The sequence below is a fragment of the Bidens hawaiensis genome, unplaced genomic scaffold (genome assembly GCF_021521415.1).
Source record: "Bidens hawaiensis isolate Kalapana, Puna unplaced genomic scaffold, B.hawaiensis_p1.1 tig00019925_1, whole genome shotgun sequence".
Lineage (NCBI taxonomy): Eukaryota > Viridiplantae > Streptophyta > Magnoliopsida > Asterales > Asteraceae > Bidens > Bidens hawaiensis.
In genome coordinates this window covers 183,988-205,991 of record NW_027493026.1, presented here as the reverse complement: position 1 = coordinate 205,991, position 22,004 = coordinate 183,988, and the positions used below count along the sequence as shown (strand labels likewise).

The window sequence follows — 22,004 nt, the reverse complement described above, 5'->3', positions numbered from 1 at the left end:
ATACCGGATCTCACAATCGTAATCGCTGATGAGTTCGTTCCATCGGCGTTGTCTCATGTTAAGTTCCTTTTGATCAAAAATATGCTGAAGGCTTTTATGGTCAGTGTAGAGGATACACTTAGTACCATAAAGGTAGTGTCTCCAGATCTTCAAGGCAAATACCACTGCGCCTAGTTCGAGGTCGTGAGTTGTATAATTCTTTTCATGAACCTTGAGTTGCCTTGATGCGTAAGCGATAACCTTGCCTCGTTGCATAAGAACACAACCGAGACCTTGGTTGGATGCATCGCAATACACGACAAAATCTTCATTACCCTCAGGTAGCGCAAGAATAGGAGCTTCACACAACAAACGCTTGAGCGTCAGAAAGGCTTCTTCTTGCTTCGAGCCCCAAATATACGGTTTACCTTTGTGCGTTAGAGCTGTTAAAGGCAATGCGATCTTTGAGAAGTTCGAAATAAATCGCCGGTAGTAACCAGCTAAGCCCAAGAAGGAACGGATTTCGGTAGGAGTGGATGGCGTAATCCAGTTCTTGATTGCTTCAATCTTGGATGGGTCGACATGGATACCCATCTTGTTAACAACATGACCAAGAAACTGTACTTCATCCGACCAGAATTCACACTTGGAGAGCTTGGCAAATAGCTACTCGGCTCTAAGCTTTTGCAATACCAACCGAAGATGTTGCTCATGCTCGGCCTTGGTCTTAGAATACACCAGAACATCATCAATAAACACAATCAAAAATCGGTCCAAGAAAGGCCTACACACCCGATTCATTAGATCCATGAAAACGGCGGGTGCGTTGGTTAAACCGAAGGACATGACCAAGAATTCAAAATGGCCATAGCGAGTACGAAAAGCAGTCTTGGGAATATCTTCATCGCGGATGCGCAACTGGTGATAGCCAGAGCGGAGATCGATCTTGGAGAAACAAGAGGCACCTTGGAGTTGATCAAAGAGGTCGTCAATACGCGGTAAGGGATACCGGTTCTTAATGGTGAGTTTGTTCAACTCGCGGTAATCGATACACATGCGAAACGTACCATCTTTCTTTTTAACGAACAACACCGGAGCACCCCAGGGCGAAGAGCTAGGGCGAATGAATCCTTTATCGGTCAACTCTTGAAGTTGACTTGCCAATTCCTGCATCTCAGCGGGTGCAAGACGATAAGGAGATTTGGCTACGGGGGAAGCACCAGGGACAAGATCAATACGAAACTCGACTTCACGAGCGGGAGGGATACCAGGAAGATCATCGGGAAAAACTTCAGGGAAGTCACGCACAATAGGGATTTCACCAAGTTTCTTCTTTCCTTCATCGGGTTTAACCACATGGGCTAAAAATGCAATACACTTCTTCCGCATGAGTCTTTGGGCTTCGGCGCAAGACATAAGCTTAAGACCACTGGAGGGTTTCTCGCCGTAGATATGAAGATCACCGTTTTCTCGAGGAATGCGAATCACCTTCTTGGCGCAAATAACTTCGGCGCGATTATTCGAGAGCCAGTCCATACGAATAATAACATCAAAACTTCCAAGAGGCATGGGGATGAGGTCGATTAGAAAATCATTTTCGTTAAGGTTAAGCGTGCAATCCTTGATCACAGAGTTAATTAAAACAGTTTCGCCATTAGCCAATTCAACTGAAAAATTTTCTTTTAAGTTATCGCGCGGTCGCGCAAGCTTCTGCTCAAACGCGCGAGAAATAAAACTTCTATCGGCGCCAGTATCAAAAAGTATGGATGCATAATGTCCGTTAAGCAACGGCCTCAGCCTTGGTGGCCCTCTCAGTTGCGTTCCTCGCAGTCTCCTTAGCCAGCCGAAGCTGTTCGTTAACAGCTTGGGCAGCCTTGGAGCGGGCCTCGAGTCGCGCTTGAACTTCAACCTCGAGGGCCTTGAAGGCCTTCTCCTTCTCCGCAGCAGCTGCGGCCAACCGTTGGTTCTCCTCCCGAAGAGCCCGCGCCTGAGATACGTCCTTGGCGCGAGCTGCTTTCAACTTGTCGTTTTCACGACAAAGCAGCTCGACGCGCGGCTGCATCCGGGCTTGGAGAACCCGAAGCTCATTGGTTAGCCTACCCTCCTGGTAGCTAGCCATGGCTTCCCCCAACGCACCATGGGGAGCAGCGTGGCGAGCCCATTCCACGCACTCCACAGGGGTGCGAAGGGTTGTTCCTCGGCGTATGTTCCATCGCGGAACATACACTTCATTGGAATCCGACACTGCAAAAAACAAAAAAGCAGTTAGGAAAAGATGATAAAAATAAGTTAAAAAGGGCCAAAGGAACCCTACGCACCTGTAGGGTCTATAACAGGCCGATAGCCGCCGAACCCATCACCTGAACCCAAAGGAAACCCATCCAAAAGGTCAGGCAGATGGGAAGGTGGCAAGGATTGGCGAGTACTCCCATGCGTACCTGATGAGCCGGCCGTCGGTGCCGGTGGCGGGGGCATGGTGGCAGCCGCCGCAGTCGCTGCCGCAGAATCCGCAGCAATCGTAACCGCCGGCTCGGTGAAGGACGCCGTAAAAATCGCACTCACGGCCGGCGGGTGGCGTAAACTCGGCTGGAACAGTCGGCTCGGTGTGAGCAACTGAACCAGCGGGACCAGGCGCAGGCGCCTGGGTCGACGCCTCAGGAAGGCTGACCAAGCCTACCGTCATCGGCGGAGAGGTACTACTCGGTACTTCACCCTGGAATGCGTCAACATCCACGCCTGCACAAGAAGATAAGTGTAAATAAATTTAGTAAAATCTACAAGGATAAGGATGTTTGTACTTACGGGTTTTCTTGAGCCTGAACGTACGGACGGGCGGGGACAAGCCCGATGGGGCCGGTCTCTTGACGCCGGTCACCGTCGTCGTTGGTTCTCCGGAGGTAACAGTCGTAGCCTCCGGAGCAGTGGTCTTCTCACCACTGGGGTTCCCCGCCACCTCTTCACTATCTGACTCGGTGTCAGATAGAAGCACCGGATCAGCTGTGGAGGCCACCTTCTCCTTCCCTTTCCCGCCGGCAGCCTTCTTCTTCCGCACCAGCGGAGGACCATCTGCGGATTCCTCAGAAGAAGACAGGATGTAAGGAAATCCAGCAGCAGGTACAGCATTGAGGGGTTGAGGATAGAATATCGCCTTACCTGGCCGCCGGTGGCTCAGGATCTCTTGGCCCGGCGGATAGACCTCCACAAACCGATCCGCCGTTTGCTCCAGGATGGGCAACTCATTCTCGTCTAAAGCACGAGTGCCCACCCGCACTGGACCGTCAGCTTCCCGCGGGTACAGGAGCGACTCCAAGTCATTCCCCTCTGAAAGAAAAGAAACAGTTAGAAGACAAACTAATATCAGCAAGAAAGACAAGACATACCATAAGGAATAGAGTTCAAACCGTATTCGAGAAGGATGGGAAACCGAGACGCCTCCTTCCATACCCGGCTCATCCCCAGCATCACCATCCCGGACTCCGCAAACCGGTAAACCGGAGATTGGACCCGGGATATCTCGCGAACCATTCCGCCTCCTGGTAACTGGAAGCGTGAAGGCTCGGAAGCGCTTGACCCTTCTTAAACTTCATGGCAATGGGGATGGCGCGGGCAGAGATGTAGAAGAACTCCCGCTTCCACGATCGGAGACTGCGCTCGGTCACGCAGATCTTCAAACCCTTAATACGGGTTGTCAAGGTGTACCACCCCTGGACGCACCTCCATGTATAGAAGGTCATCAGGCGGTCCACGTAGGGCTCAATACCCAGAATCCGGCACACCCACTCGAAGTGCCGGACCTTGGCAATCGCCATCGGATGCACCTCGGTCAGGTGCACACCGTGCCTCTCCAGGACACGGTACACAAACTTTGTCAATGGGAACCTAAGGTTCCCATAAACAAAGAATGCAGCATATACCCCGATCTTGCCACTGGGGGCATCGTACACAGTCTGGTGGGATTCAGGAAACTCAGGCTCAAGAGACTCAAGCATGAATTTCCTGACGATATACTGGTACTGATCGACAGGTAGAGCACACTGGCACTCGCCAGCAGTACTCCTATCGTCGGCTACAGCTTCAGCATCATGGGAAGACATTTTGCAGAAAGAAAGTGATTTCGGGAAAATGCTTGCCTGAAAAGGGGAGTATTTGCCGGAAATCACTAAGAAGAAGAAGAAAGGTGAAAGTGTGGATTACAAAGAGGCCTCTCCCCCTTTATATACTAATCGCAATTAATGCGGTGAATTTAATGCGGAGGAGAGAGAAATCGAAGGTGCAATGAAACTATGACACGTGGCAAAAAGCAGGCTGGCAACAGCTGTTGACAGGACGTGTGCCAGTAATTTCGCGGCCACGCGCCCGAAAAATCGCGCCCACGCGCCGTAAAAAGCGTCTGGAATGACCATATAATGTCACGTCACCATAACTTCCTGCACGTCCTGACACAGTCAGAAGAAACTGTCGCACGACGTTTCAGAGGTTTGGACTGTTCCTATCTTTCCACCAACCTTTCGAATTTCAAAATTCAAAATTTAAAAATATTAAAAAGTAAGCGGGAAAATACCCCCTTACCTTGGCGAACAAGTAACCGTAAGACGGATGCGGGTACAGTGTTAAGGCAAAACCCTTCACATACCAAGCACCCGCAGGGAATTGAAGCCAAGTACCTCGGCAACCAAGTAACTATAAGACGGGTGCGGGTACAGTGTAAAGGCAAAACCCTTCACATACCTAGCACCCGCAGGGAATTGAAGCCAAGAAAACCTTGGCGAAAAGTAACCGTAAGACGGATGCGGGTACAGTGTTAAGGCAAAACCCTTCACATACCTAGCACCCGCAGGGAATTGAAGCCAAGAAAACCTTGGCGAACAAGTAACCGTAAGACGGATGCGGGTACAGTGTTAAGGCAAAACCCTTCACATACCTAGCACCCGCAGGGAATTGAAGCCAAGTACCTCGGCAGCCAAGTAACTATAAGACGGGTGCGGGTACAGTGTAAAGGCAAAACCCTTCACATACCTAGCACCCGCAGGGAATTGACGCCAGGAATACCTTGGAAGTAAAGTAACCGTAAGACGAGCGCAGGTACAGTGTTAAGGCAAAACCCTTCACATACCTAGCGCTCCGCTGGGAATTGAAACCAAGAAGGATCTTCTGGGCAATGCTTGCGGAAACGGAAATAACATCCCCGCATAGCGGGAACGTCGGGAACTACGTTGTTTGAAGCTCCAGGATGGAATTGGTGGTTTTAACATAATTGATCACTATGTTCAAAACTACCAAAACCTCATGGAGAATCCACACAAGTGGGACTCAACGCTCCTGACTTGCGAGGAGGTTACAGACCTGCCCGCATCATACCCAAAGACCAAGCAGGAAACTCGGGAATTTCTGCAAGTGGCAAGGACTTCCGCGGGAAGAATCCCCATGGAAAACCTTAAAAAACCCTTTTCAAAACCCTCTGCTTAAAGTCCAAAAGTTCACCTCACTTTATTAAACACTCATGAGAAGAACATTGGACTGGGGGGACTTGAAGAGGTAGGTCCCAGCAGAGCCTAGTTGGACCCGCAAGGCTCACCTTGAAGAGGGACGTCTGCGCAGAAACCAACTGGATCCGCAGGACCAACCATGCTCAGAGATGTGACGTCCTTACGCGCAGTACGCAAGCTGGTCCCGCAGGAAATGCCTCCCGATGGTGAAGGACTCCGCCTGTCCCCGCAGCCTCGGATACAAGCCATCAGGGAAGGCCACCCGCGCAGCAGGGCTACACGCACAAGGCACTTAGCTCTCAATCACTCAGTGTCACCTGAAGGAATGAGCGAAGCCGGGAACTATCCCGCACAAGGGCGGGAGGGGGAATACTCCCGCCCAAATAAGCCAGTCCGTACGATACAGGAAGATCTTCTGTACTGTACCTGACGAGGTATGGGAAAAAGATCTGACTAAAGATACGACAGCTTATTGACAACAGTATGGCGAGCAGCATGCTCCTGCACTGTATGTCACTATTAGCCGCTGCCTACTCACCAACTACTGCCATACCACGTGCGTAGCCGTCAGTTGGTGGAACAGGAATAGTATACAGCAGGCCTGGTCGCTATCAGCCGCTACCTACCCACCAACTACCAGCAGGGCACGTGCGTAGGCTACTGTTGGTGGAACAGGAACACTATTGCAGCCGGCCATACCTCTTTGGAAACCTACCTTCGGCTATAAATACCACAAATGGTATGACCATCTCATCTTATCATATCTTACTACATTATCATCATATTATACCTGATATCTGCTTTAGCAATCTCTTAATATACTTTTATATTCAAAGAGCAATCTAGTCTGATTCTCACGCCGGAGGGTGGTCACAAGGAGGAACCCCCCCTTCTCAGTGACGAGCTCACGGTGTCTGTTTTGCAGGTTATCAGAAGAACCATCTTCCAAGGGTCTAACCCCTCGTGGGAAACATCTATCTAACCCCCAGGTTACCAGTAATCTGCCCGGGGTCTGGTTAGTGTTTCTTCAGGTTTATTGGCCTATTGGCCATAAGGGCCGAGCCGTATGACAGGGATAAAATGATTATATAACTCGTATGATGGGGCAAACAGTTTGGCCCATATGATGTTCTTGAATAACAAAGAGATGACTGATGTGGCCCACCGAAAGTCATAAAACTCGTATGGCCATTTTCCGTCCAATCATACGGCCCATTGACCATATGATGTGACGGATTCTGGTGCGCAGAGTTGATTTGGCATCATACAGTTCGTATGAGCCATGGGGTGAAGCAAACCAATGTACTTTTGGGGGTGGTGTTTGTATAGCACAACCCTTAAATGTTATTTTTGAATCCTTGCAATAAATGTAAAACTGAACTTATATAGACAACAATATCATGACCAGAAAATCCTTCTGTCTTATGTGGTAAGGCTTTATAGTCACTTTCTGTTAAGTTATTAGGGGTATCTCCTAAATGCACATGTATAGTAACCCACATGTTATACAACGTTTTAATAAATTTGCAAATACATGTGGCACTTTGGCCTATTAAATCAAAGGGTAGATTTTTTTATGTTCTGCCTCTTAACGGGTCTTATGGGTAAAAGGCATAAGAAAAGAAAAAAGGTTAAGCTACAAAGGACACAAATCAACTAGGTTGAGCGGGTCGAAAAAGTCTCTTAAGTATACATGTTGAAACGGTTCCTTTTTTTTCCAATCTTCTCAAAAGTTAGTTTATTAAGTATACATGTTGTTATCATGATGCTACGTTGGTGATGCGTTTTGGTTAAATAGTAATCCATGGTATTTTTATTACCGCATGTCAACCTCGACACATACATCTATACCATGCCGACCCTGGCTCGAGCTCGGCTTGTTCAGAAATCGAACCGAGTCGAACCGAGCTCATTTAGAATCGAGCTTTTTCGAGCCGAGCTTTTTCAAGCTATTTTTTAGCGAGTTTTGAGCGAGCCATGAGCCGCGAGTTTGTGTCAAGGTTGGCCTCTTTACTCAGATGCTATACCTTTGAGCTTTTAGATTCTTTAAAGAACCAAGATAGTGGATTCAAACATGCTTTACTTGAACTTTTGAATGAAGTTTTACTATCAGCTCTTTGTGTTTTTATAAATTTTGGTTAATTGTAAAAGAAGGTATGGTTGACAATTTGACATATGGATGAGAAAATACTTTTGGATGCATAGTGTGTTTATCAATTTTTTTAATCAGGTTACCTAAATATGTTATTTTTGGTTGGTCTATAGGTAAGATTGTTCCATCTGCACTAATTTTATAAAAGGTTCTGAAGTGTGTTCTGGTAGAATAATGAGCATCTGCTTTGCTAAGCCCCATCAAGGTATCTCCTTCAATTCTTTCTTGATTTATTCTTTTGTTTAAACTAACTTAATATAAAATAATTTTCTTTTATGGTGCAGGTTTTAATTTTTGTTGCTTTTCACATAGTAACCGGCAAACATTTGTTGTGTATAATTTGTTAAAATGGGTCATTTTAAAAAGCTGTCAATTGGGTTCGGACCACAGCGTGTTATTTTTAAAAAGGTATAGCTTTGGTTCAAGTCAAAACGGGCCATTTTAAAAACTTATAAGTTTTGTTCGGGTCAAAACGAGTAATTTATCATAAAAATATCTCATTTTGGTTCGGGTCATAACGGGTCATTTTATAACGGTATCACTTTTGTTCGGGTCATTTTGGTATCAATATGGTCCCCATAAATCGGTTCATTCAGAATGGAGCCATTTAAAAAAAAACATTGACCTGCTTCGGGTCACGTGCTGTTTTAAAAGGGTATTGATTTAGTTTGGGTCAAAACGGGCAATTTATTTTAATAATGTATCGCTTTGGTTCGGGACAAAACGATCCATTTATTTTTAAAATGTATCGGTTTGGTTCAGGTCAAACGGTCCATTTATTTAACAATGTATGGGTTTGGTTCGGGTCAAAACTGTCCATTTATATTAACAATGTATCGGTTTGGTTCGGGTCAAAACGGTCGACTCGGTTTGGTTCGGGTCAAAACAGGTATAATGGTATCACTCCCGTATCAAAAGTAATCGCCCGTTACATCTGCATATCACATTGTTGATGGCATACAAGTTCAAATGTAATGTTTACAAAATTCTCTCCGGAACAACACGAGATATGAATGATCTTGTAAACACCAGAGAGGTTAGATTCAATATCAGTTTCATGCAGTTGGTTAACTGATTTTGATTAGTAAAACTCACATAAAAGCTTTTACATTTGCAGATTCCTGCTTCGTTCACCCCCACGCTTCAATGAACCCGTATCAAGAAAACTGGACCAATAAAGTCCGCCTCGCATTTTCTTGAACCATATGCAACAACACAATAGTTAGGTAGGTGTTGAAGGATTTTAGTTTGAATCATGAGTTTTGTGTTTAATTTGAATATTTTAGCTGAATGTTATGAAATCCTTTTAAACTTTTATTAGATGTAAACTTTTCATGAAGTTAAATTTACTTGTATAACTTTGACTTATTTTGACTGTATTTTTGGATAATAGCATCATCCCACACAAGACCAAACGTGGGGCTGCTGCACTTGCTAGGTTGAAGGTTTATGAAGGAGTTCCGACTCCTTACAACCGAAAGAAGAGGACGGTTATCCCCTGATGCCCTCAAGTAAGTTATTATATTTTGTTGGATTTGTGTGTATATGTGTATCTATATACTAACACGTATCAATACGACTGTAGGGTATTGAGGTCAACTGCTGAACATAAGTACTGCTTGCTTGCTGGACATATGCACAAAAAACCGGGTACTACACCCCACACGCAAAAAAATAATAGAAACCTGGTATTAAAAAGAGTTTCTTCATGTCCTGTTTTATACTCGACGTCATGTGCCAGTAATATTGAATTTGTCGCTAATGATTTGGAATCGGTTTCAACCGGTTATACCTAACCTAAGTCGTTCAAAACCTGTAAAATGCTTAGTCCCAGAACCTGAAAAACCATGATCACTTTATCTTTAAAACTCCCGGTTATGACCTTGTTGACCGTATCTAGAACGGGCTATGGTCCGATATCCCATATGTGCACCACTACTTGGGCTTTTTTTTTCTTTTTTTGCGCCTCTAATTTGGACTATACTTTTTGAGGTTGTGTCTTGAGAAAATTATATTTTTTTAAATTTAATACACTATAGTAAATGTTTAAGAAAATCATAAAAAAAAGTTGAAGGTAAACTAATATATCTTTTTCTTTCTGTAAAAAGGTTGTTAATACTTTTCTAACTTTTTTTAAAAATATTTTTGGGTAGGATGGAGCTGAACTTTCGATGGTTTACATATCGGGAGTAAGTTTGACACCATGGACGGTAACGTAAACCAACATATCGGGAACAAGTTTGACACCACAGACTGGGGTTTATGAATTTGTTGTAAGTGACAGATATTGAGAGGCACTATCTTTGTAAACAACCTAGCTTCATACTTACGATCTCTTTTATCTTCTAGAGATGCAATTTATCATTCATGTATATACACAATAGAAGCACCTCCATTTACTTATTGTTGGGATGCAACTGATATTTTATGAAATTGACTTATACCTCATGTGGACTGCGTTTTTCCTTTTATTGGCAACATGCTTTATAAAACAAGATTGCAATGAGTTTTGTCGGAGCAATAACGTTATAAATTACGATGAAAAACTTATGGGTGGTTTTTGTGATGTATCAACCATTTTTTTAGCATAAGTATGCAATATGGCGATGGAACATATGTCATGTTAATAAACTGAAAAGTTTATGTATATTATCTGAGTATTTTATATTTTATATTGTATAAGGCTAAAGCTAAGATGATCTTTAGTTGCTTACGAATTTTATGTATATTTTATTATAGTTGGATGATTTGGTTAGATCTGGAGACGATTAGTGAGTTTTGTGTGAATTCGGTTTCGTTGCGGACAAGTTAAAAAAATTAGGGAATTTTTTGATGGTGTGTTGAAGCTATAAAAGAAGTCTTAGTCAACAATTTTGGATTTTTATATCGGAAATAATACTGAATATAAATTTTGGTATAGAAAATGCAGTACCATAATAACGAACCAAAACCAAACTGTATATTGTCTTCCCGCGCGGGTTTACTAGTTACATTATAATATTACCATTCCTATATTCGAATGGTTCTCTCACCCGCCAGCACCTTCATCCATTCAATCTGTCGGTTACGGATTAACCTCCGACGAAGTTTAATTGCTTCTTCCATTGTTTTAATTGTTCCTTCTTATTTGATCGGTTTCAATTGAAATCATTCATCCGCTGACAACTCAAACGCTGTTCTCTCTCTTTCTCTCTCTCTCTCTCACTCACTGGATTCTTAAGTCGATTCATATTTGATTATAATCAAAACTACTTGCCTCACGTTCAGGCGATCGTATCATCCTCCAATCAATCCAGGTTTGTGATCCTATGCAATGTCCTAATACCAATATTCAGTTTTATTTTGGTAATTAATTACCTTTACTGGGTTGTGCTTTTGATTCCAGATTGATATAAAGAGGGCCACTATCAACAAAATCATACTTACAAGGTTAAAATGCCAATTCTAATATTGTGATAAGTGTGGATATTATTATCTAATTGGCTTCTTTTATCTCTGAATTTGGATAACTTAGTTTCTCTGAATTTGGATTTCATAATTGATCCAACAATGTTGAAGGTTTGGTTGTCTAACTTTACTTGATTAGTTCATTCTTGATTAGTTCATAATTGTACCAGTTTTTACTTATTGCACTGTTATAAATGAGCAGTTACAATTAAAATATGGTTTTGGTAATTCAGTTATCGGAAAATGTGGTTTTGGTTAATTCGGTTAATCATCTGTTTACCACCGCTTTAGACCGGATGGATCTAAGTTGATTCCATTTAATAATCAATGGAATCGATAACATATTAGACTCTTCGCCTATTTTTATCTTTACGGGTAGAATTCGAAGAATTTATGTTATTATTGCTAAGTTAGGTAACCGGCTGTTAGGTTTGTTGCTAATATTGTAAGATCTAAAACAATACTGTTACTCTAGATAAGCCTTGTAACCCATCTCGTCTCTTTGACTAATTTATCAAAGAATTTGTTAGGTTTGTTGCTACTATTGTAACAATATTGTAGGATATAGAACAATACTGTTATTGTAGATACACGTTTGACTATTTCATGTTTCTGAGTTGAATTCGAAGAATTTCGGTTAATATTGTCAATTTAAGTCATAGGCTGTTAGGTTATGGGGTATTCGTTTCCGGAGGAGGTAGTAGAGCATGTATTTTCATTGATTACGTTGCATACGGACCGAAATGTTGTTTCGTTGGTGTGCAAGTCATGGTATGAGATAGAGCGGTGGTGCCGGAGGAGGATTTTTATAGGGAATTGTTACGCAATGAGCCCGAGTATTATGGTAAAGAGGTTTCCGGAGGTGAGATCTGTGGAGTTGAAACGGAAGCCACATTTTGCGGACTTTAATTTGGTGCCGGATGGTTGGGGCGGGTACTTTTAACCGTGGATCTGTGAAATGGCGAGGGCGTATCCGTGGTTGGAGGAGATTAAGCTTAAAAGGATGGTGATTACGGATGAGAGCCTGGAGTTAATTTCGAAGTCGTTTAAGAACTTTAAGGTCTTGGTTTTGTCGTCGTGTGAGGGGTTCAGTACCGATGGACTTGCTGCCATTGCCGCCAATTGCAGGTGAAATTTCTGTTATTTTACTGATATGTTTGTAATTAAAAGCTGAATCAGTTGTATACTTGTATGCTGATAATTAGATGAACTTTAATCGCCTATTGAATGCACACATTGTAATCTGTTTTGTTTGCATCTGGTTTGCTTACACTGCTCTATTTTTTTTAAAAAAAATTTTTAAATTTTATTGATCGATTTGTATTGATGTATCGTCTTATTTGGTTACTTACTAGATGATTTTATATAATATAGCTCCGCTTCTAATATAAAATTGCCTTAGGTTTATTCATTATAATTCGAAACTCATAATATAGTAAACTATAACAAATGTTATATATTTGAAGAAAAGCAATCATAAAAAGTTTTATATTTGTGATGGTATGATTTTCTAACAATTGAACTGATTGTTTGATGTTGATTCATGTCTTACTCAAAACTTTGAAACAATTTGATGTTCATACTTTTTATTTGCAATGTAGAAATCTTCGAGAACTCGATTTGAGGGAGTGTGAAGTTGAAGACCTGAGTGGGCAATGGTTAAGTCATTACCCTGATTCCTGCGCCTCACTACAATCCCTTAACGTGTCTTGTTTATTATCCGAGGTGAGTTTTTCAGCGCTCATACGCCTCATTGCCCGCTCACCAAACCTAAAAACTCTTCGACTCAACTGCGCGGTTCCCCTTGAAAAGCTTTCCACTCTACTCCACCGAGCGCCACAGCTTGTTGAACTGGGCACAGGTGCATATTCTGCTGAAATTCGACCCGATGTGTTATCAAATACAACAGAAGCGTTCGCTAAATGCAAAGAACTTGAGGGTCTTTCTGGATTTTGGGACGTTGTTCCTTTTTATCTACCGTCTTTTTATTCTGTTTGTTCTAGACTCACTTCCTTAAACTTGAGTTATGCCACTATTCAAAGCCCGGATGTTACCAAAATCGTCACTCAGTGTCCTAATCTGCAGATTTTATCAGTAAGTCTTGTTAAAGTTTTAAGCTTTTGTCTTTTTGTTTCATGTTTTAACGAAATTTTTGCTCACAGGTGTTGGATTACATTGAAGACACCGGGCTCGATGCACTTTCTTTATCGTGTAAAGAGTTAAGAGAACTTAGGGTTTTCCCATCTGACCCGTTTGTAGATGATGTTTTGAATTTTGCCTATAGCTCGAATTCAATTTTGTCTACAGCTTGAGATAAAGACCGTCACGGAGCGTGCTCAAAACAAACAACTTTTAGATCATTATTTGTGTTTTATATGATTTGTTAGGTTATTTTAGCGATCCAGAGATGACAAAAATTAATAGTTTAGTCGATCTCTTTGACTGTTAATATATGATTCTAATCTTTGCACTACCAAGAATTGTATGTTGTCTCGAGGTGGTGGACACTTGTTTGACTTGTAAAGTATGGGTTTCTTCCAAATCACTATTGATTATTTTGTTACTTACGATTCGACTTGTTTTGTGAGTATCATCATCATCATCGTACTCAGTATATCCCACCAATAGCAAAGCTATGGTAGGGTCTGAGGAGGGTAAGATGTAGACAGCCTTACCTCTACCCCGTAGGAATAGAGAGGTTGCTTCCGGTGAGACCCCCAGCTCGATGGTAGTTTTGCATCAAGCCTTGGACATAAGGCACATAACACTCAACCATTGGGACACCGGCCGATTGGTGTATGTACCCTTGTCTTTCGGCTATCAACGCTACCACATGATGCATGATTAACCTTCCGCCACTTTTAACGTTATTTTCACGAGATTAGTAAAATAACGTCAAAATTAGTGCAATTTCACTTTAGCCCACCTGAGGGTTCACACTTTTAACGTTATTTTCACGAGATTAGTAAAATAACGTCAAAATTTGTGAGTATAGTTATCCATATTCTAAAATTATCGAATTGTTCTTTGGACAACTATAAATAACATATTTGTGTCACCGCATCATGAGGCTTTTTATACCACAACTAAAACTTTCTATAGCAAATGCCGGTACCATAACCGACCTCGTAATGACCGAATCTCCGTTGCCGCCCCGCCGCAACGCGCGGGAGTTGCGGCGGGGCACTCCCACTAGTAAATTTATAATGTATTTTAATTATAATGTTTATCTCTTATGATCTCTTCCTCCATTAAAGAATTTAATTTAAAATATAAATTCTAAAATATTAAAAAAGAAGATTCGATGATTCTATTAGTTGTTTAGGATTTTGATTAATATTGTTCATCAAATTAATATAATTTTATGCAAAGTTGTACTAATTTTACATAGCTACATGGAAATATAAAATATTACATTGTTTTGACCACATATTTTGCACTACCGTTTTTGTGTCCAAATATTGGTACCGCCTATTTTCTTATATAAAAACAAGGTTTTCTTATGATAACAATTAAAACAAAGGTAACAAACAAGACTTATGTATTTGATTACAATACAACTCCATTACCATGAAACATTCGATTATTAAAAAGTTGCTGTTTCTATGTGGGAAAATAATATATATGATATTGAAAACCAGAAGATAGTAAATTAAAATGCCATAAACCAACTAATAAAAACATGATATCAACTACCAAGTTGAATATAGATAAGATGGTGATATCAAACTCTCCACATATTCCATGGCTTGTGATCCCTGTAGGCTGCCAACAATCCAATGCAGATTGTATGCATCATATGATTCTTTTAACATGTCGTAGATTTTAATTTGCAGTCCATCCTTGTTATCAATCATAATAATCTTCCCGGTATCTATATTGGAGAATAGGATACTGAAATTCGAGAGATTAATATTTGATGTCAATACTTTCGAGCATGATTTTTCCATACCATCTTCGTTCATTACCCATAACTCATATGTCATATTGGATTTATGGAAAAAGTGAAGACGCCCGCTTAATGTACACAAACTATCTCTTGAGCTAAATTTACATGGTAATGGTATCTCAGAAAGTACCATCTCCTTAACATCCAGAGCGATTGTAACATACATACCGTCCGGTTTCTTTAATGCAATCCAATACAAATATCCATTTGCAAATATGCCAAACCTCTCTTTCAACAAACGATCAACTATATACCTCTCATCCAACTTGATTGATTTTGTGCTCCATAAACCTTTTTTAAGGCTGAAGACATCACATGAAACTCGATACGGATAACGGACCCTAAGTCTTAGTTTAACAATCTTTAAATCGTCTAGAGTTTCACCATAACATAATCCGTAGGTGTCAACTCTATTGGATGAGTCCAAAGGTGGATGAGGAACAATCTTGAACGATCCGGTTAATGGATTGAACAACATCAATATATCTTTACAAAGTAGAACGACTATCCCATCAAATGCTCCAACGACTTGGACATGATCTTCAGTTCCTAGGTAGTTAAAAGGAGAAGGAATCCTTGATGTTGAAACATAATGAACAGTTTTATCCCAAGGAAGGGTGTGGCGTATGGCTAGAAGAGATTGGAAGGGTAGAAGGATCATTCGGCGTGATCTCGACTTCATAAAGTAATCAGAAATCAAACGGTTCCAATGCTTTGATAAGCATCTAAATCGCACCAAGGGCTTTGTTTGCAATCGAACAAGAATGTTAAAGACAATGTCTTCAGGTAGACACGTCATTGAATTATAAGGTTTCAAAGAGAATTAGAAGCATGGACATATATGTCACGGCAATATATATTGAAGAATCTAATTATAATGTTTATCTGATCTCTTCCTTTATTAAAAAATCTAATTTAAAATATATAATTTTAAAATAACAATTAATATGTTATGCAAAGTTAATACTCAAATTATAAATAAAATAATTTTGGATATCTATGTAGAATTTAGGAAGAATATACATTCGAAAAAGAAATCCCAAAGGGGCGGTTTTGGTCCAAAATATTTTTTCTTGTTTATCTTAGTTCACCATTTAAATACATTAAACATAATAACTTCTATGAAATTTTCTTTTGAACGAGCGATGAATCCTCTAAAAGAGCTACTGGTTAAATTCACTACATCGAGATATACTTGTCTTTCGACCTGGGAAAAACCTTCAACTAAGGCCAACGCCCGTGAACACTCGCCCGAAGGCACGACAATGCAGTGAGATAAAACCCCTATAGTTCAAGGATCCAACTAGTGAAAGTCGCCTACTCGCATAATCTCTCATCATCACCCTGATGCATCTAAAGGAAGAAATCGAACATGAGTGTCTCTTCTTTACCCGTCCACCACAAGCTCATTGACTTGTATTTTATTCCATATTTTATCATTTTATACTTATAATACTTTTATTACTAACTATTTAATATTTTCCTTATTCATATGCGTTGTAATACACGAATTTAACTTAGTATAATGAATTAGTTATTATGTATTTAAACTTTAACCTAGACTCTTTATTAAAGGGAGAGATTCGAAGAGATAAACATTAGAAATAAAATTATATCATAACCTCATTAAAACTATAATGCAAACTCATACCCTTTTCAATTGCCATTGACTCTTTGCAATCTTATAATTCAATGGCAGGTATGTATAATCATGTGCCTGAAGATATTGTCTTTGCCATTCTTGTTAGAATGCCTATAAAACCCTTGTTGAGGTTAAGATGCTTGTCGAAGCATTGGAACCATACGATTTCAGATCACTTTATGAAGTCGAGATCACGTCGAATGATCCTTCTGCCCTTCAAACCACTTCAAGTCATGGACACCGCTGCTCATTCGGTATCCGAGCTTCCTTTTCCTAATTTTATAAATCCGGGAAGTGAAGATCGTCTCATTATTGGTGGAACATACAACGGGATCATGCTTCTAGTCCATATAGACATGATCCTATACAATCCATTAACCGGAGCTTACAAGACTGTCCCTAATCCACCGCCTTTGGAATCATCTACGAGTACTAATTATGGATTTTGTTATGGAACATCCCTAGATGATTTAAAGATTGTTAGACTAATTAATGAGAGGTCAGGTTTTGATCAAGAATCCAGATGGTGTGATGTCTTTAGCCTTAAAAAGGGTTCGTGGAGCACGACTTCTAGGACGTTGGTCAGGGCGTTCTACACAATAGATTATGCGGGTACCTTCGTAAATGGTTTTTTGTATTGGAGAGCAGTCAGAGGCAACATGCATTTGATAGTCGCACTGGATGTTAAGGAGATGGTGTTTTCCGAGATACAAATACCTACTTCTAGTCGCTTGGGCACATTGGGAGGTCGTCTTCATGTTTTCCTAGATATAATTACGAAATTTGAGTTATGGGTAATGAACGAACATGGTATGGAAAAACCATGGTCGAAAGCATTAATGACAACAAATGCTCTCACGGGTTATAGTATCCCTTTGTTGATTATGGGTGCGGGAAAGATTGTTATGTTGAGGATTTGGAGGCGAAAGCCAAAGCATATCATAATTTATGACATGCTGAATGATTCGGAAGAGATATACGAGGTGCAAGCGGGTGCTCTTGGCAAAATATGGAAATCACACGCCATGGAATATGTGGAGAGTTTGATCTCACCATCTCATCTATGTTCTAATTTAATATGAAATTTTTGAATTTAGTATCTTTCATTAGTCCTTATGCTCTTTTAACTGTAGTTGTCACAACTGATATATGACTTTTATATTCATTTAACATTACCAGTTTTGAATATTAGGTATAAACTAATCCTTGTATGGGAAACTCGGTTAGTCTCGTCAAGCCTTGTGTATTCTCAAATTTTACCTCTTTTTGTCTTATTAATTTCAAACCACTCAGCCGAGCTTCAGCTTTTTCACTAAAATGTATAAAAATAAATAAATCTTATATAAATTAACCAATAAATGATACACGAGCTGAGATTGAGCTTGAAAAACAATTAACGAGCTCAAAACAAGCCGAGCTCGAGTTCAAGCTCTCGTGAGTCAAAAGGAGCCGAGCTCGTGCTCGGCTTGTTTACACCCCTACATCCAAGTTTTTAGAAGCCGTATATATTTACCATACTAGGTATTTGTCACAGTGATTTCCAAACTCTCGTTTGACTCTTAGATGCATTCTAAGACAAAGAACATACGTTACTTTCCTAACCCTAGTAGCTGGAATATATCGTCACATACGCAAACGTAGCATAAACGTTTTGTAGTTGCCCACTTCTAAAAATAAAAAAAAACATGACCCCACTACTTCGACTACAACCAAACCCGACTTAACCCGTCAAGAAAAGCCCAACGAACACAATTATTTGTCTGACTAGTTGTCCGTGTTCTTGTTCGTTTAAAGTTAAATGAACAAACATGAAACGTATGCATACAAACCTGACTCAAACTTGAAACTTAAGCAACATTCAAAAAGAAAATTAAACTAATTTGAAATCATGATAAAAACCAACAAACTGACTCTTAAACATATACTTATTATTCGATAACACTAATTGCAAGAAATTTAAAATAGCATACTAATTAGTTCAATTCATTGAATATAAACATATTGACTACCAACTTGAAAACAGATGAGATGGTGAGATCAAACTCTCCACATATTCCATGGTTTTTGATTCCCGTAGGTTGCCAACGTTCCAGTGCGGACTGTATTCGGCATACAATTCTTTTAACATTTCGTCGATGATGATTTTCTTGTCATTCTTGTCATCAAACATAACAATCTTTTCCGCATCTATAATGGACAAAGATGTATCATCAACCGAGAGAGCAGTATTGATATTTGATGTCAATGCTTTCGACCATGATTTTTTCATACCATCTTCATTCATTTCCCATAACTCATATTTGTTACTACATATATAGCAAAGATGAAGACGCCTGTTTAATGTACACAAACTATCACTCGGGTTAAAATAACATGGTAATTGTATCTCGGAAAGTAGCATCTTCTTAACATTGAGAGCGACTACAACATGCTTCCTGTCCGATTGCTTACATGCCATCCAATACAAAAATCCGTTTGCGAACTTACCAACAGAATTAGCCATATTAGAACTCCCTTTCAACCTGATAGATTTTGTGCTCTATAAACATTATTTATTAAGGCTGAAGACATCACAGGAAACTCGACCCGAATAATGGAGATATAGTCTTAGCATAACAATCTTTAAATCGTCTAGGGTTGTGCCACAACAAAATCCATAACTAGTAAACAACGACATGTAAGATGATTCCAAACGTGGCTCAGGAACAATCTCGGACGCTCCGGCCAATGGATTGAACAAGACAACATTTTTTCATTTCACACAATAAAACGACTATCCTGTTAAACGTTCCAACAAGATCTTGACTTCATAAAGTAATTCAAAATTAAATGGTTCCAATGCTTTGATAAGCATCTGGACAGCACCAAGGGCTTTGTAGGCGACCGAACAAAGATGTCAAAGACAATGTCTTGAGGTATACTTGCCATTGAATTATAAGGTTTCATATAGATGATGGCAATTGGAAGTGGAAGGTTAATTCAATGAAGAGGGTTCAATGATGATTATAATGCAAATTACTTAATTCTAATATTAGGAATATATTTTTGAATAAAAAGAATAAATAAAATGATTTCGATGTTATAGAGGTAGGGTAGTTATTTGACCCGTATCCTGTGAAACCATCGGTCTAGTCTATCCAGGGTTAGATCCGTGCTTCTTTATCTATTTAATTTCAGTAAGATTATTTTCTTATAGTAACAATATTTATATGAAAATAAATTACAAGGGAGATTTCGGTGCAAAATTCCCTTTTCCCTTTTTTTCTTATTTCGTCATTAATATTTCATCATAAGAGAAATGATCAAATAAGAAGTTTGCTTTTCCTAAGAAGGCTTGGAAGGAGGGTATTTTTGTCTAATACCTTAATATTGAAAACCCACTTAATTTAATTTTAAAAACCCACTTAATTAAAACCCACTTAAATTTTCACTTATCTCCTACAACCACCATCGCCCACTGCCACCACCTTGCCGGAAAAGTCTTCGGAAATTTCGCCGGAAAATTCTTCGAAAATTTTGCCGGAAAATAAAACGCTATGACACAATGAAAAAGACACAATGGAAAAAACACTATGAAAATAAAAACACAATGACAAAAACACAATGAAAACACAATTAAATAACACAATGCAAAAAAACACTATGAAAAAATAAAACACACTTGTATAACACAATTTTTTAAAACACAATTATGATAAAACACACTTTGTAAAAACCCACGATTTTTTTTATAAAGCAATATGGTACTCATATAAAAGATTAAAAAACACTCGTTTTTATGGTGAAATTGTTTTGAAAAAAAATGTCGTATAAAAAAGTTATGGACGTTTTAAAATGTTGGTGGAATTTGACATGTGTCTTGCATGTGGAGAGAGAAAGTCAACAAATGTGTTATCCCTATTATGCCCCTACCCTTGTTTTACACCTGATCTCTCTAATCTAATATCAACCATTCAATTCTCAAATGAATGGACAAGATTATTTCCTATCTTTCCTAGGAAAACTAATCTTTTTATTATAACTCAACCCTTCATCATTATATTTTAAAATATAGTTTTATATTTTCTAAATCTCTATGGTTAACAATTTAATATTGTATTTATTCAACCGCCGAATAACATAATATTATAGTTATGAAGTATATAAAATTTAACCCAGATTCTTTATTTAAGGAAGATATTCAAAGTGATAAACATTAGAAATTGAATTATATTATAATCTCATTATAAATTAAAACTATGAATTATATGCCCATTCGATTGCCATCCACTCTTTGTAACCTTATTCAATGGCAGGTATGTATAATCATGTACCTGAAGACCTTGTCTTTGCCATTCTTGTTAAATTGCCTACAAAACCCTTGTTGCGGTTAAGATGCTTGTCAAAGCATTGGAACCGTACAATTTCAGATCACTTTATGAAGTCGAGATCATGTCGAATGATCCTTCTTCCCTACAAATTACCACTTCAAGTCATGGACACCGCTGCTCATTCGATATCCGATCTTCCTCTTCCTAATTTTATGAATCCGGGAAGTGAAGAATATCGTCACGTTATTGTTGGAGCATACAACGGGATCGTGCTTATAGTCCTTAAAGATATGATCTTGTACAACCCATTAACCGGAGCTTACAGGACTGTCCCTAATCCACCGCCTTTGGAATCATCTACGAGTATACGTTATGGATTTTGTTATGAAACATCCCTAGATGAATTAAAGATAGTTAGACTAAATAATATGATAGGTTTAGATCAAGGTTCCAGGTGGTGTGGTGTCTTTAGCCTTAAAAAGGGTTCATGGAGCACGACTTCTAGGACGTCGGTCAGGGCGTGCGGCATAATAGATAAAGCGGGTACCTTTCTAAATGGGTTTTTGTATTGGGTTGCATCCAGACTCAACGGATATTTTATATTAGTCGCCCTAGATGTTAAGGAGATGGTATTATCTGAGATGCAATTACCAGATTTTGGTTTCTTGGGAACGTCGGGAGGACGTCTTTACCTTTTACTAAATACGAGTACGAAATTTGAGTTATGGGTAATGAACGAATATGGTGTGGAAAAATCATGGTCGAAAGTAATGACATCAAACTCTCCCACGGGCTTTATCACCCCTTTATTGATTATGGATGTGGGAAAGGTTATTGTGTTGAAGGTTAAGGAGCGAATTCAAATCGTAATCTATGACATGTTGAAAGATTCGGAAGACATATACGAGATGCAACCGAGGACTCTTAGTAGCATATGGAATGCGCACGCCGTGGAATATGTGGAGAGTTTGATCTCACCATCTCATCTATGTTCTAGTATAATATGAAGTTTTTAAATTTTGTGTCTTAAGTCTATGTT

The 22,004-nt window shown here is 39.7% G+C and overlaps 3 protein-coding genes and 1 pseudogene across 4 annotated transcripts; 3 read left to right on the top strand and 1 right to left on the bottom strand.

Moving 5' to 3' along the window:
- Positions 1 to 11,560: 11,560 nt before the first annotated feature.
- Positions 11,561 to 13,376, top strand: LOC143559528 (protein TRANSPORT INHIBITOR RESPONSE 1 pseudogene; annotated as a pseudogene). Its single transcript, XR_013139954.1, has 3 exons — positions 11,561 to 12,192; positions 12,666 to 13,158; positions 13,227 to 13,376. The product of XR_013139954.1 is annotated as a protein TRANSPORT INHIBITOR RESPONSE 1 pseudogene (transcript).
- Positions 13,377 to 14,756: 1,380 nt separating this feature from the next.
- LOC143559527 (putative F-box protein At3g16210) lies at positions 14,757 to 15,812 on the bottom strand. The gene has a single exon (XM_077048067.1). It carries the CDS (start codon positions 15,810 to 15,812, stop codon positions 14,757 to 14,759), a length of 1,056 nt encoding a protein of 351 aa, XP_076904182.1.
- An 893-nt stretch (positions 15,813 to 16,705) lies between these two features.
- Positions 16,706 to 17,737, top strand: LOC143559526 (putative F-box protein At3g16210). Its single transcript, XM_077048066.1, has one exon. It carries the CDS (start codon positions 16,706 to 16,708, stop codon positions 17,735 to 17,737), a length of 1,032 nt encoding a protein of 343 aa, XP_076904181.1.
- Positions 17,738 to 20,943: 3,206 nt separating this feature from the next.
- On the top strand, positions 20,944 to 21,972 carry LOC143559525 (putative F-box protein At3g16210). The gene has a single exon (XM_077048065.1). It carries the CDS (start codon positions 20,944 to 20,946, stop codon positions 21,970 to 21,972), a length of 1,029 nt encoding a protein of 342 aa, XP_076904180.1.
- Positions 21,973 to 22,004: the final 32 nt, after the last annotated feature.